The 13,280-nt window shown below is 39.3% G+C and overlaps 1 protein-coding gene and 1 long non-coding RNA gene across 6 annotated transcripts in view; one reads left to right on the top strand and one right to left on the bottom strand.

Annotated features, from left to right (window-relative positions):
- The window catches only part of LOC138740521 (uncharacterized), an 84,798-nt gene that overhangs the window by 45,523 nt on the left and 25,995 nt on the right, over window positions 1-13,280 (top strand). The gene's annotated exons all lie outside the window — the stretch shown is intronic.
- Window positions 1-13,280, bottom strand: part of LOC138740515 (uncharacterized) — a 74,407-nt gene that overhangs the window by 33,294 nt on the left and 27,833 nt on the right. For all 5 annotated transcript variants that reach the window (XM_069893273.1, XM_069893269.1, XM_069893271.1 and 2 more), the window contains 3 exons: window positions 11,372-11,440; window positions 8,078-8,157; window positions 1,386-5,760 (listed from right to left, as the gene is read on the bottom strand). In XM_069893273.1, the coding sequence (XP_069749374.1) occupies window positions 1,386-5,760; window positions 8,078-8,157; window positions 11,372-11,440 (4,524 nt within the window). The remainder of the gene's footprint in view (window positions 1-1,385; window positions 5,761-8,077; window positions 8,158-11,371; window positions 11,441-13,280) is intronic.

A 13,280-nucleotide genomic window follows, 5' to 3' on the forward strand; every position in this document is an offset into this window, starting at 1 on the left:
TAAGTAATCCCTATGTCATCGGTGCTCTGTGAATCGTAAGGGTCCACTCATTCTCTCAGCTGTTTTCTAATATTTCATGAATTAGCTAAAGACGGGCTTTGTTGACAGTGGGGATCTCAGAAGAAAGATACTGATTCAACAATCATGGTTAAAGGTGATAGAAGGAGTTTCAGCCTGTGTTTTTTTATCTCTAATATGCAAGGTTCAGTCAGTGTGGAGGATGGCATTCCTTGGAGCATCCTTTGCATTTTCACTGCTTGATTATCCGTCACCATTCATAGCTTGCTATTGTTGGACTGCAAAGTCATATAAAAGAATGTCCCTCATGTCATGCCTACTTCTTTTGCTAATTATGTTAGACCTGTATCCTCTTGTTCTCAGTCATTCAGACAATGGGAATAGTTTTCCTCCTTTCACATGTCTAAACCTTGTATGATTATGAACATCTCAATCTAATCAACTCCAATCTTTACATGGTCCAAGTTTCTACAGTCTTTCCATGTAATTGAAACCCATTATTTTTATAACCATTCCACAATCTTTCGCTCTCCTCGAGGATCTTCAAATAGTGACCAGCTTTGGATGCAATGCTCTGGTTGTGCCCTATTTCCATTCTCTAAATGATTGAGAACTAGAGGACACAGATTTAACATGATTATCAAAAGGAACAGGGATGACATGAGTAGAATTCTTTTATGTGCTATTTAGAAATTTATTGTCTGAAAGGATAGTTGGGGCAAATTCAATTGTCACTCTCAAAAAGAAATCAGATAGATGAGAAGGTGAAGAAACTAAGATTTCAGGACAAGAGCTGGGAGCAGGGAGACTAGGTTATTCCTGCAGAAAGATAGGACTGATAGATCCTTTCTCATCCCGAGCTTTAATATTTGTATAATTTCAATCGTAACTTCTTTGTAATTTTATTCCCACATAACCCATTTCTGCCTCCATGTCCCTCCCTAACTTCCCCTGGATACTTCCCCCAATCTCCCGTCTTCATTCCAGCCTCTACCGCCACATTGGAAGATCATACACTTCAAGTCTTCATGCAATTATGTGCAAACATGCTTGGAATCACCTGATCAAATGCACAAAATAATCTGTAATTCACTGCATAAGAAGATTAGGACTCTAGAGGCTCATGAATTGAAAGAGAGAAAACATAAAAGTTGACAGCACATAAATTTTAAATATTAGAATTAAACCACTTTGTTTCTTTACAAAATTATCAGTATCTGATTCAACGTAAATCAATTCACAGGTTATTTCATGCTAGATTGTTCTTAATTACCCAATATGGTAATATTCACATCACATCACATCTTCTGCTGGATCTTATATAATCACAACTTCTTAATTATCATGATCCAGAACAATAACTTTACCTGAATACTGTCGTCTTCTTTCACGCTGTGCCATGTTGCCTTTACCTTCGTTTACATCTGATAAGCCAAATCTAGCCAAAATGAGACCCACAATTACCTGAGATACTGCCTTGATTGCCTCTGGATTAAGTTCTAATTGGTAAGGGAGTGCCTCAGCTAATGTTTTTGAATATTTGTTTTTGTCTTTGAATTTTGGTCTTTTTGAGTCTTTATCAAGTACTTGTTTTATTCCTTTATCTAAATGTTGTTTTGATCCTTTATCCATCTGTTGTTTTGTGTCTTTGCTGGTTGGATGTTTTAATTCTTTGTCTGGTGGCTGTTTTATTTCTTTGCTTGTTATTGAATCTCGATTTGATAGAGATGTTGACTTCTTATTAGGTGCTGACTCCTTGGCCGGTCCCAGTGATGAGTCCTTATTGAATACTAATACTGAGTCCTTGGCCGGTCCAGGTGTTGAGTTCTTATTGAATCCCAGTGCTGACTCTTTTGCCAGTCCCGGTGCTAACTCCTTGGCCCTTCCCAGTATTAATTCCTTGGTCCATCCCAGTGATGCGTCCTTATTGCGTACTGATGCTGAGTCCTTGGCCAGTCCTAGTGTTGAGTCTTCATTGAGTACTGGTGCTGAGTCCCTGGCCGGACCTGGAGCTGATTCCTTGGTCGGTCCTGGTGCTAACTCCTTGGCCCTTCCCAGTACTAACTCCTTGGCCTGACCCAGTGATAACTCCCTGGCCCTTCCCAGTGATAACTCCTTATTGCGTACTGGTGCTGAGTCCTTGGCCGGTCCTGGAGCTGACTCCTTTGCCGGTCCCGGTGCTGACTCTTTGTGTGTTACCAGTGATGAGTCCTTATTGGGTACAGATGCTGATGACTTGTTCATTACCAATGCTGACTTCTTATCAATTGGCAGAGCAAATTCTTTGGCTATTAATGGTGCTGAACCCTTGTCAGAGAGCTGAGCTGACTCCTCATCTGGTAGGTGTGTTATATCCTTCCCTAGTAGCATTGTCATTTGCCTATCTGATATAAGTTCTGCCTCCGTATCTTTTGGAGGAACTGATTCCTTCTTTAGTAACTGTGCTGATTCCTGGACTAGGAGTGGTCTTGGCTCTTTGTCCAGTTTTACTGTTGATTCTTGATCTGGTAGAGGTGCTGTTTCATTGCCTGGTTTAGTGTCAGATATGGAAAATATATTTTTTGGTATTTGTTCCATGTCTTTCTCTGCTATTGATTCTTTGTCTGGTAATATTTTTTCTTTATCCAATAATTGCTTGACATCTTTGTCTGGTAGCCTTGATTCTTGTGATAATTGCTTTGATTCTTTATCTAACAATTGTTTTGTGTCTTTGACTTTGGGCTGTTTTAGGTTTCTGGCTATCGGTAGTTGTTTGTCTTTTTTCTGTTTTGTTTGTGTTTTTTTATCTTTGGTAAAACATTTTTTGGGCATCGTTTGTACCTCTCTTGGCTTTCTTCCAGGATAAAGATCAAGTGTTGAGGTTCCCTCAGACTTCTTGAACAATTTCTCCAACAAGCTCCCTTCAGGAATATCTTTTGGTTTATAAGCAAGCTCCTCCTCATTGAGATCATGTTGAATGAGTGGCTTGGAATCTCTCCTGGGAGCACTTGGAAGTTTTGTACCTTCTTTTGATTCCTCAAGTCTCATGTCAGTTTTTCTCTGTGGTTTTTGTCCCAGCTGGCTTTTAGTGTTTGGGATATCACTAACATCCTCCATTTGTGGATAAATAACCATTCCAGGAATATTGATAGCTGGAAGTGTTTCACTTTTAGGTGTGGAAATAATTTCCTTAGATGGTTTTTTATGTCTTTTTTTAAGTTTTATCTTTGTTTCTGGGAACTCCAAAGGTACTGCTGGTGGTTTAGGCTTCATTCTTCTCTCCACTTTTAGTTTCGTGAAATCATCTCCATCTTTGCCACCAAGGGCATTCAAAATGGCATCAAGTATTTCATCTACTAAAATAGATTCTTTTAACAGATGCACATCAGTTCCAGTTTTAAGTCTTGCCACAGTTTTTATTTTCACTTCATTGTGTATTGCTTTCAGGATATAGATTACTATATCCTGAGCCTCCTCACTGAAATTTATTATTGGGGGTTCACGGGCAGTCACAGGAGAATCAGTGCAAATAACTGGTTTCATCTTGGCAGAAGTGACAGTTTCAACTCTTGTTGATACATACTTATTCATATCTTCAATAACATTGAATATTTCTGAGTATTTCAATTTTGAAGTGTTTTGAGGTAATTCCTTTGTAGTTCTCAAGCAGATTTTATGTACATACGGTGTGGAAAACTCTTGTTCTATATTCATTAGGCAAAGATCACCACTTTTAGGTCTTAGTGCTTCAGTTTCAGAACTAGGAACCTGTTCATTATAAACTGTTACGTTATCTTTACTAAATAAACAAAAGGTGGTTGGTTTGGATTTTAAGATCGTATCAATTACATCACCTGTGAGAATACAATGCAGTTTCTGAAAAACATTATTTACAATATCAATAGCAAGACAATGGACTTTGCAATTGAAAATTAATTTCCTGGAATTCACATTTGTTTTTTGCGTACTTGGAAAACCAGTGAGAATATACACAAGATGAGGATTTGCTTCTGTTAGCTTTTCTAGACTTGCCCTTAAAACCTTTTCAGCTGCTGGAAGTACTTGGGATCTGCAAATAGCCAACACATCTCTGCTATCTGCATCTGTCTTCTCATGATATTTATTTAAAATTTCACAAAGATAACTGAGCGAGGGCAGAAGTTTCATTGGTGAACTAAGGGGATCCTCATTAATTGATACAATGGCATCATTGATCATTTCATCAGCAATGTCACTGATTTCTGATGGAGAAACCTGACCCGTTGACATCTGGTCCTTGAAATCTAGCTTCTCTGTGTCATTTTTTCTTTGTGTTATGGTTTGGGTTTCACTTTCAGTGGAACCTTGGCTAATGGAGGAACCTTGGCTTTCAATGACATTTTGTTTTTCAGAACCATCTTGGATTCCAACATCATGATCTTTGGAGCCAACTAGCTCTTTAACAGCTCCTTGGGTCTCAGCAGTATCTAAGATGTCTGTGGATTCTTGGTCTTCAGCAATTTGGCCTTCAGCAACATCCAGGTCACTACTCACCTCTTGGTCCATGTCAATGTCTTGGTCTTCCATGACATTTCGGCTTTTGGCAACTTCTCGGCTTTCAACAACATCCAGATCCTTAGCATGATTTGGGCTTTTAGCATCTTCTTGGTCTTCTGCAGAAATTAGGCTCATCATATTTCCTGGCCTCTTGTACGAATCTGGTGTTTTGGCAGCCTCTTCAAACTCAGGGTAGTCTTCACATTCAGTGGATTCTTGACTTTCACCTAACTCTTGACTTTCCTCAGATTCCTCCCTTTCTTCAGCTTCCTGGCCTTCCTCAGCTTCCTGGCCTTCCTCAACTTCCTGGCCTTCCTCAGATTTCTGGCCTTCCTCAGCTTCCTGGCCTTCCTCAGCTTCCTGGCCTTCCTCAGCTTTCTGGCCTTCCTCAGCTTTCTGGCCTTCCTCAGCTTTCTGGCCTTCCTCAGCTTCCTGGCCTTCCTCAGCTTTCTGGCCTTCCTCAGCTTCCTGGCCTTCCTCAGCTTCCTGGCCTTCCTCAGCTTCCTGGCCTTCCTCAGCTTTCTGGCCTTCCTCAGCTTCCTGGCCTTCCTCAGCTTCCTGGCCTTCCTCAGCTTCCTGCCTTTCTTCAGCTTCCTGACCTTCCTCAGCTTCCTGGCTTTTCCCAGATTCTTGGCTCATTATCAAGTCTTCCTTTTCAGTGCCAACATTTTTATCATTGACATCAATTACATCAGTTTCAACTTCTTTTTCAAATACCTCAATTTCTTCCGTTTCCATTTCCTTTTCAACACAGTTAATTAAGTCAGTTTCAATTTCCTTTTCAGACATTTCAGGTAAATGAGTATCTAGTTCTCCTTCAGATAATTTAATGAAATCAGTTTCCACTTCCTTTTCAGATAATGCAATTAAGTCAGTTTCCATTTCCTTTTCCAAGAGTTCTAACAATTCAGTTTCGACTTCTTTAGCAGACATTTCAGGCAATTCAGTTTCAACTTCCTTTTCATAACATTCAGGTAATTCCGTTTCAATTTCCTTTTCAGAGAATTCAATTACTTCAGTACCAATTTGACTATCAGTAAATTGAGGATTTTCAGTTGGAATTTGCTCCTCGGTGGTATCTTGAATGTCAGAAATATCTTGACCCTTCTCGAGATCTGATCTAATCTCTTCATATTTTTGAAGTGCTGGATAGATGATGCTTGTCAATACTCCCACAACAAATGTTATAATATTCTGAATTAATCTGTTTAGTTCTTCCAAAGTCAACTGTACAGGGAAGAAAGCCAACATAAAAATAAAAATATTGAATACATTCATTGAGAACATAACATACAGAGATATCAATACTGTACTTAAAATGCCAGAAATACAATACAATCACTCATTTCAAGTTATTTGTATGTTGCTCCTTCATTGGTGTAGACTGTAGACTTTAACTATCAAGAAGCTGCCCTATTACATTGCAAATGCCAAATGCCTCATCGGCTCAGATCAGAGGCCCACTCTATTTCAAATACTGGGTATTTTTAAAATAAATTGAACAGATGACGCATCTCATCAGTTATAAGGTGTGGTAATATTGGATAGTCAGAATAAGACTTGGCTGTGAGAAAGGTGCACCAACAAAATTTTACCATCAGTGGGTCAACCATCAGTCAAAGTTCTCTCTTTTGATCTTCCTGGTTTCAAAAGATTAATTTTAAGACCTTCTGCTACACTACTAAGTTTACTAAGCACAGTACCAACAGCACATATTATTGTACAGTTAATGAATGGCTAAAAGAGCATTGGGTCTTCAGTACATGAAGATTCTACCCTTTTCAAGGGATGTACATCAGATGCACATGAGAAGATGCAGTTGAAAGGAATATCAGGTGAATGAAGCACTGACATTTTAACAATATTTAAAGTATAACAGATTGTTTCCTTCATCTGCTCAAAGGACATTTCACTAAGAGTTTAGAGGTAATATTATAATAGAATGTAGAAATATAGAGAACAGAAATAGGCCCTTTTTATCCACCTCTTCCATGCCAACCACAATACCTCTATATTAATCCCATATGCCTGCATTAGGCCTGTATCCCCATAAACGCCAATAATATATCTTTACCTCCTATGTAGGCTGTGAGCCCAGCTGAGTTCCCCCACATTTCTATGTTTTGACTGTATCTTGCTACACCCTTTCTCTCCAAGTACCTATCCAACTGCCTTTTAAACAGTGCAACTGTATTACCTCTACCATCTCCTCTGGCAGCTAATTCCAGACAACCACAACTCATTGTGCAAAAAACCTACCCCTCGGGTCACCTTTAGAGCTCAACCACTCCTTTGCTTTTACAGATTCTGTCTGATTCACTGAGTACCAACAGCAGTTTGTTTGTTAAACCTGTGCACTTTAGTTCTAGACTCCCCTGCCCTGGCTCTAATTATACATCCTATCTGCTCCTCTCATAACCTCTATAAGGTCACTCCTCAGTCTGCTATGTTCCAGTGAGAATAAGCCTAGTCTATCCAATCTTTCCTTGTAACTACAGACATCCATTCCAGGCAACAACCTGCCATAACTCTTCCACACTCTTTCTGTTGCTACCATATCTTCTTGTCGTGTCTCAACCAGATTTGTACACTATATTCCAAATGTGATCTAACCAATATTTTATATAGCTATAACATGACATTCCAATTCTTATACTTTATGCTTTGGCATTTTGAGGGCAAGCATAAGCCTCCTTCGCCACCCTATTCACCTGTGTTGTCATTTTCAGGACACTATGCAATTGTACGACAAAGTATCTGCATGCCGATGCTCTTAAGATTCCTGCTATATACCTCACATGTTCTTCCAGAATTTAACTTCCCAAAGTGCAGAACTTCACACTTGACTGGATTAAATTCCATCTGCCACCATTCCACCCAACTTCCCAGTTGATCTGTCCCACTGTATCCTTACACATCCTTTTTGCTATCTATGACTCAACCAATATTTATGGTTGTCTGCAGTCTTACTAATCAGACCATCTAAATTCTCATCTAAAGTATTTACATATATACAAGCAATAATGGTCCCAGGCAGGAACCAACTTCAAAAGTTACACAAGAAGGATTCTCCCGTGGATCCTGAAAACTCAGTGCTGAATGTGCAATCAATATAATGGAGTTAAGAATCAAATTTGGCTAATAAGCAAAAACACTAATTTTAAATTTCCAAAATGCACACCTGACAGGTGTATTTATCTCTGAATAAAACACATTTATGGAACTGTGACTGACAACATTCATGAAAAGCTGCAGCCCTTAATAATGCCATTGAATTGCAGTGAGACACCTACCAAGCCTTTTTGAAGGGGTGACTTCGTCACACTACTGTGTCTCAAAAGTGTGACTCAGACATTTTATACAAAAAGACTAGTAAACAGGCAGGATGGGTAAATGAAAACAGTATGGTCATGATTATTACTTATTTTCATAATTATGATTACAGGTGACAAATGATTATGATTTAATGATATAATTTTTTACATCTTGTTTATCCAAACACTAATTTAAAACTGTACTGTAACATAGAATGGTTTAAACCAACCATTGGTTTTGTAGCACCCGACAGCTTTGGCTTTTCTTGAACCACTGCAAATTGACCTTCAGGGAGTATTGCGCATTCACCTGGAAAGAAAAGATTCTCAAATCCTTCACAGAATTTAGATATTTGGAAAGAGCTTTTATGAATTAATAAAAATTCCTGGATGATTCCAAAATAATGATTTCCTTTGAAACCTTCATACATAAATTTGCAAAGGCAATCAAAAGGAATATGGCTATAGACTGATGTTATCCGAGGTGATTTTTTTTAAAAGATAATGTTTAACAGGATCTGATATTAAGAATATTCATTTAAAGTTGCATTGCCAAAAAATACTGGGTCAAGAAATACATATTGTAAATGAAAGTATATTCTAGATTTTTTAAATTCTTTTCCAGCAAGCGTTCAGTTTATAATAAGTCTTGCTGCTTGTTCGTATAGAGGATTATTTTCTAACCCTATCCTGAGGACTTATTGGTTTCTTCGTAAAAATTTTACCATTCTGTGTTGTAAGGAACTGAGTAGACAGAAGTTGCAAGGCCCGTCAAGAAATATTCTTTACACAGACACATACTAGCATTTGCAGGCAAGCTTACTTTGGTAATTGTATTGGTAGAGGTGCCTCTATCCAAAGGAAGAAACAAAGCTGTAAATTACTGTATTCCTAATTAATGTATGGTCTGTATTTTTGGACATTTCCAAGACCTTTTATAAGTATGTGAAGAGCAGCTTGATAATTAAATGGCTGGAAAGAATGGTGCCTGTTATGGATGAAAGGATGATGCGTGTGTGGAACAAGAGGATGTGGCTGAAGGGCACATCTTTATTTACTCAAAGGAAAGGTATTGCAGCGGCAGGTTTCATGGAAAGGGAATGAATATATCCAAGGCTGCAAAGGAAGAAAATGAGGAGATTGTTGGGGGCCAGACAAAAGGTTTTTTAATCTTTGTTGGCCTCTAATGAAGTGCCAAGTGACTGGAAGACAGCAAATGTGGCACCTTTATTTATGGTGGTGAGCAGAGATAAGACAGATTATTACAAGCAAATCGGTCAAATTTCAGGAATAGGAATAGGATTAATCCACACTTGATTGATCAGGGATAATTACCACAGATCCTGCAATGATCGGTGTTGACACCCCTGTGGCAAGGTTAACATAGTGCAGTGTTATTAAAGCACCAGCATCCTGAGTTCAAATCCACTGCTAAAGAGTTTATACCTCCTCCCTGTGTCTGCATGGGTTGCCTCTGGGTGCTGTAGTTTCCTTCCATTTTTCAAAGACATACAGTTTTACATAGGTTCATATGTCACATGGCGTGGGTATAGTGGAAAATTAGAAAGATTACATAAAATTACAACAGGATCTTAATCAACTGAGTCAGCGGGAAGAAGAATAGAACCTAAAACACTACAGCACAGCACAGGCCCTTCGGCCCTTGATGTTGTGCTGAAGCAAATATTTCTAAAAAAAAGTACTAAACCCTCCCTACCTCATAACCCTTTATTTTTATTCCATCCATGTGGCTGTCTAAGTCTCTTAAATCAGTGGCATTGCTAGGGACGACATCATTTGGTGCAGAAAACTCATGATGCCACTCCCCTCCCCATGGACCAAGTGCACCGAGCATAGTAGAAACAGGTGTGTGTCCCTTGTATTTCCAGGGTGGTGGGGGCACTGAGCAGGGATGGGGGTGGAGGTGGTGGCAGAGGCGGTTAAGTGGGGGTGGTGGTAGCACTGGGCATGGGGATAGTGGCAGTACTGTTAAGGGGGGGCAGTCATTTTGGTGTCACCCAGTGTGACCAGCATCCCCTGCACCAAGTGTGCCAGGGCGGGCCTTAAATACTCCTTAAATACTCAGCCTCCGTGATTATCCCTGGCAAAACATTCCAGGCACACACAAGTAAAAAACTTGCCCCTGATACCTCCATTAAACTTCCCTCCCTTCACTTTGTACATATGTCCACTGGTGTTTGCTATTCTTGCCCTGGGAAACAGGTGCTGGCTGTCCACCCTATCTATGCCTCTCATAATCGTGCAGACCTCTATTAAGTCTCCTCTCATCCTTCTACGATCCAAAGAAAAAAGTCCCAGCTCTGCTAACCTTGCCTCCTAAGACTTATTTAACAATCCAGGCAACGTCCTGGTAAATCTCCTTTGAACCTTCTCCATATCTTTCACATCCTTCCTAAAATGAGGTGACCAGAACTGAACACAACACTCTAAGCATGGTCTCACCAGAGATTTGTAGCAATACAACATGACTTTTTGATTCTTGAACTCAATCCCACTATTAATGGCAGATGGTAGATTATTAATTCAAGTAAGTGAAGATGTTGTATTTTGGTAAGTCAAGCCACAGCAAGATTAGCCCAGTAAATGTAGGCCCTGGGGAGCATTGTAGAACAGAGACCTTTGGGTACAGGTACATAGTTTCCTGAAAGTGGTGACACAGAATGGTGAAAACAGTTCTTGGCATCTTTCTCTTCATCAGTCAGGGCATTAAGCACAAGTTGGGATCTGATGTTATGGTGTTGATAAGGTCATGTGTAGAACACTATGTGGAGCTCTGGTTGTCTTGCAATAGAAAGGATGTCATTAAACTGGAAAGAGTGCAAAAAATCATTTAGGAGGATGTTACTTGGACTGGAGGGCTCAAGTTACAAGGAGAGGCTGTTTAGGTTCCCTCGAGTATGGGATGTTGAGGGGTAATTTTTTAGAAGGTACAAATCATTAGGGGCTTAACTAAGCTAAATAGTTAAGGGTAGAAGAGTCTAAAACTGGAAGATGGGTTTGTAGTGAGGAATCTGAGGGCCAAGTTTAAAAAGGGACCTAAGAATCAAGTTTTTCCATACAGGTGATGTGTGTGTGGAATAAGCTGCCAAACAAAGTCGCAGATATAGATAGCAAATACTAAATTTCAATGACATTTGATCAGGTATAACAATAGAAAAGTAGTGGGAGGAATGTGGGCCCAGTGCAGGCAAATTAGAGTAGCTCAGATGGGCAACTGGATCAAGTTTCAGATGAAGACCGTTTCCATGCTGTATGGCTCGATCAGTATATAAATGGCTAGTTTAATCAGCTGTAAGGGAGTCAGAGAAAATGTGAGTAAACTAGTCAACACAATGTCATATATAGTAGACTCAAATGCATAAAGCAAAATAAACATACTTTTATAAACTTCAGACTTGAATCCCTGCTAAATCATGGAATAAAACCAGAAAATGAAAGGAAAACCAAATATTCTTGGTGATAATAAACAACAAAATAAATGTTGCCTTTTGCAATTATTTTACCTCTGGATAGGCGAGTCCATTTATCACCTAAACATCTTGAATCAGTTTTCTTCCATTTTTTGGAAATCCCTATTTTAGAAAAAGTTACAGTTTTAAGATAGAGCACCTGAAATATAACAAAGATGTGAAAAACATACCGTATATTTCAGCATATAAGGTGATGTTGAAATAAGATGGGTGCCCATTTCCAGCCTGAATTTCAAGGTTTTACCATATATCGGGCATATAAGAAAACACACCAATTTTCTGCTTGATGCCTCAGCGGCTGCAAGGAATATGCCCAGCAACAACCCAAACTTTATTACAACACCTCAATTGCCAAGTAACAAATCTCTAAATTAAGCAAGTGATTATAATAACAGTAAAAAAAAACCTTTGCTTCTGGCTGGGAAGATGCCAAATGGAGCTGGGTCCAAGTCTTCAGCATCAGCTGCACCTGGAGTAGGTGATGGTGACTCCATTCTCAACATCAGGTGTGGTGCCGTCCACATTGAAGAAGTTGCCTCGCTGCCCATGTGTACTCAGTGTAGAAACCATGGCTACATGTTGGCTTGGGGAGCACTGTTTCCCAGACAGGAGCTCCGGCACCCGGGCAGGAGCAGGGACCTTGGGTTCTATAATTGTAAAATGTCTGGGTGGGTTATGGCGGCAGTGGGGAGGTGTTGGGACTGGTGGCAGTGGGGAGATGGGACCAGTCTGCTTTTCCAGCCAGAAATTTAAGGTCACATTTTTGTATCTGGCCTATGAGATGACCCAGGTTTTTGGCCTGTTTTTTGGGTGCCTCAAGGGTCGTCTTTTATGCCAAAATATACGATATATATATAAAGATATTTATATAATATATATTATTGTATATATACAGCAATACTTTCTTTAAAGCCGTTCAGCAGCTTAAGGTGGTCCTACAACAACCCATACAAAAGATTCTGCCAGAATTTTCTTTTTTTCAGCTACTCCTGTCTGGCTTCAGAAAAATTAGCTGGATCTCACTGGCACAACAGTTACATAACATTTGTCAGATACTATTTCACACTCCATTTTCATCACATTTGTCAGATACTATTTCACACTCCATTTTCATCAGATTTCTTCCATCTCTACTGGTGTAAATTTCATGCCACATCTTACTTGTACATTTAAGACAACACAGAAAGCTGATCTCAGCAGTAGTCCTATCAATCCCATTCTTCACCTTTTTCCCTGTAACTTACTGGCAGTGCATGTTTGAATGCTTCAGAAATCCTCAATTAGCATCACATTTTATTTTTAGCATTCCTGTTGCACATTTTAAGCAATATTTATTGTATCCATGAATATTAATCTGCATTATGTATTGTCTATGTGTGTTACATCTGGTTGTGTACCTGCTGTTTCATTGGTTTGTACTTATGCAATCAGATTATAATAAACTTGACTTGAGAATTATGGAAAGTATGCTGAAAAGTAGAACTTGAATTTCAGAGGTTGCACTTTTGCTTGCAGTTAACTTGATTTTCTTGCAGATATTGTGTGAAAACCTCAAATCTATACACTCTAAAAAAAATCAACCACTCTATCAGTGGCACCATATGGCTGCTGAGTGCATCATCCACAAAAGATACAGCAGCAATTTGCCAGGGCTCCTTTAACAACATCTCCTAAACTAGCAATTCCTATGACCCAGCAGGACAAAGGCAACAGAAACTCAACATCTACAAGCTCCCCTCCATGACACACACTTAGGACTTGGAAATGTAATACCATGTTTTCATCTTTACTGAGTTCAAATGTTGTAACTCACTATCCAATTGGACAGTGAGAGCATGGAAACAAGAATTCAAAGAGGCAGCTCCCTATCACTTTCTCAAGGACAGATGAAATTGCTGGATTATTGTAAAAGAACAAATATTCTTCAGGGTACAAGATCTAT

Source organism: Narcine bancroftii, chromosome 8 (assembly GCF_036971445.1).
Source record: "Narcine bancroftii isolate sNarBan1 chromosome 8, sNarBan1.hap1, whole genome shotgun sequence".
Classification (NCBI taxonomy): Eukaryota; Metazoa; Chordata; class Chondrichthyes; order Torpediniformes; family Narcinidae; genus Narcine; species Narcine bancroftii.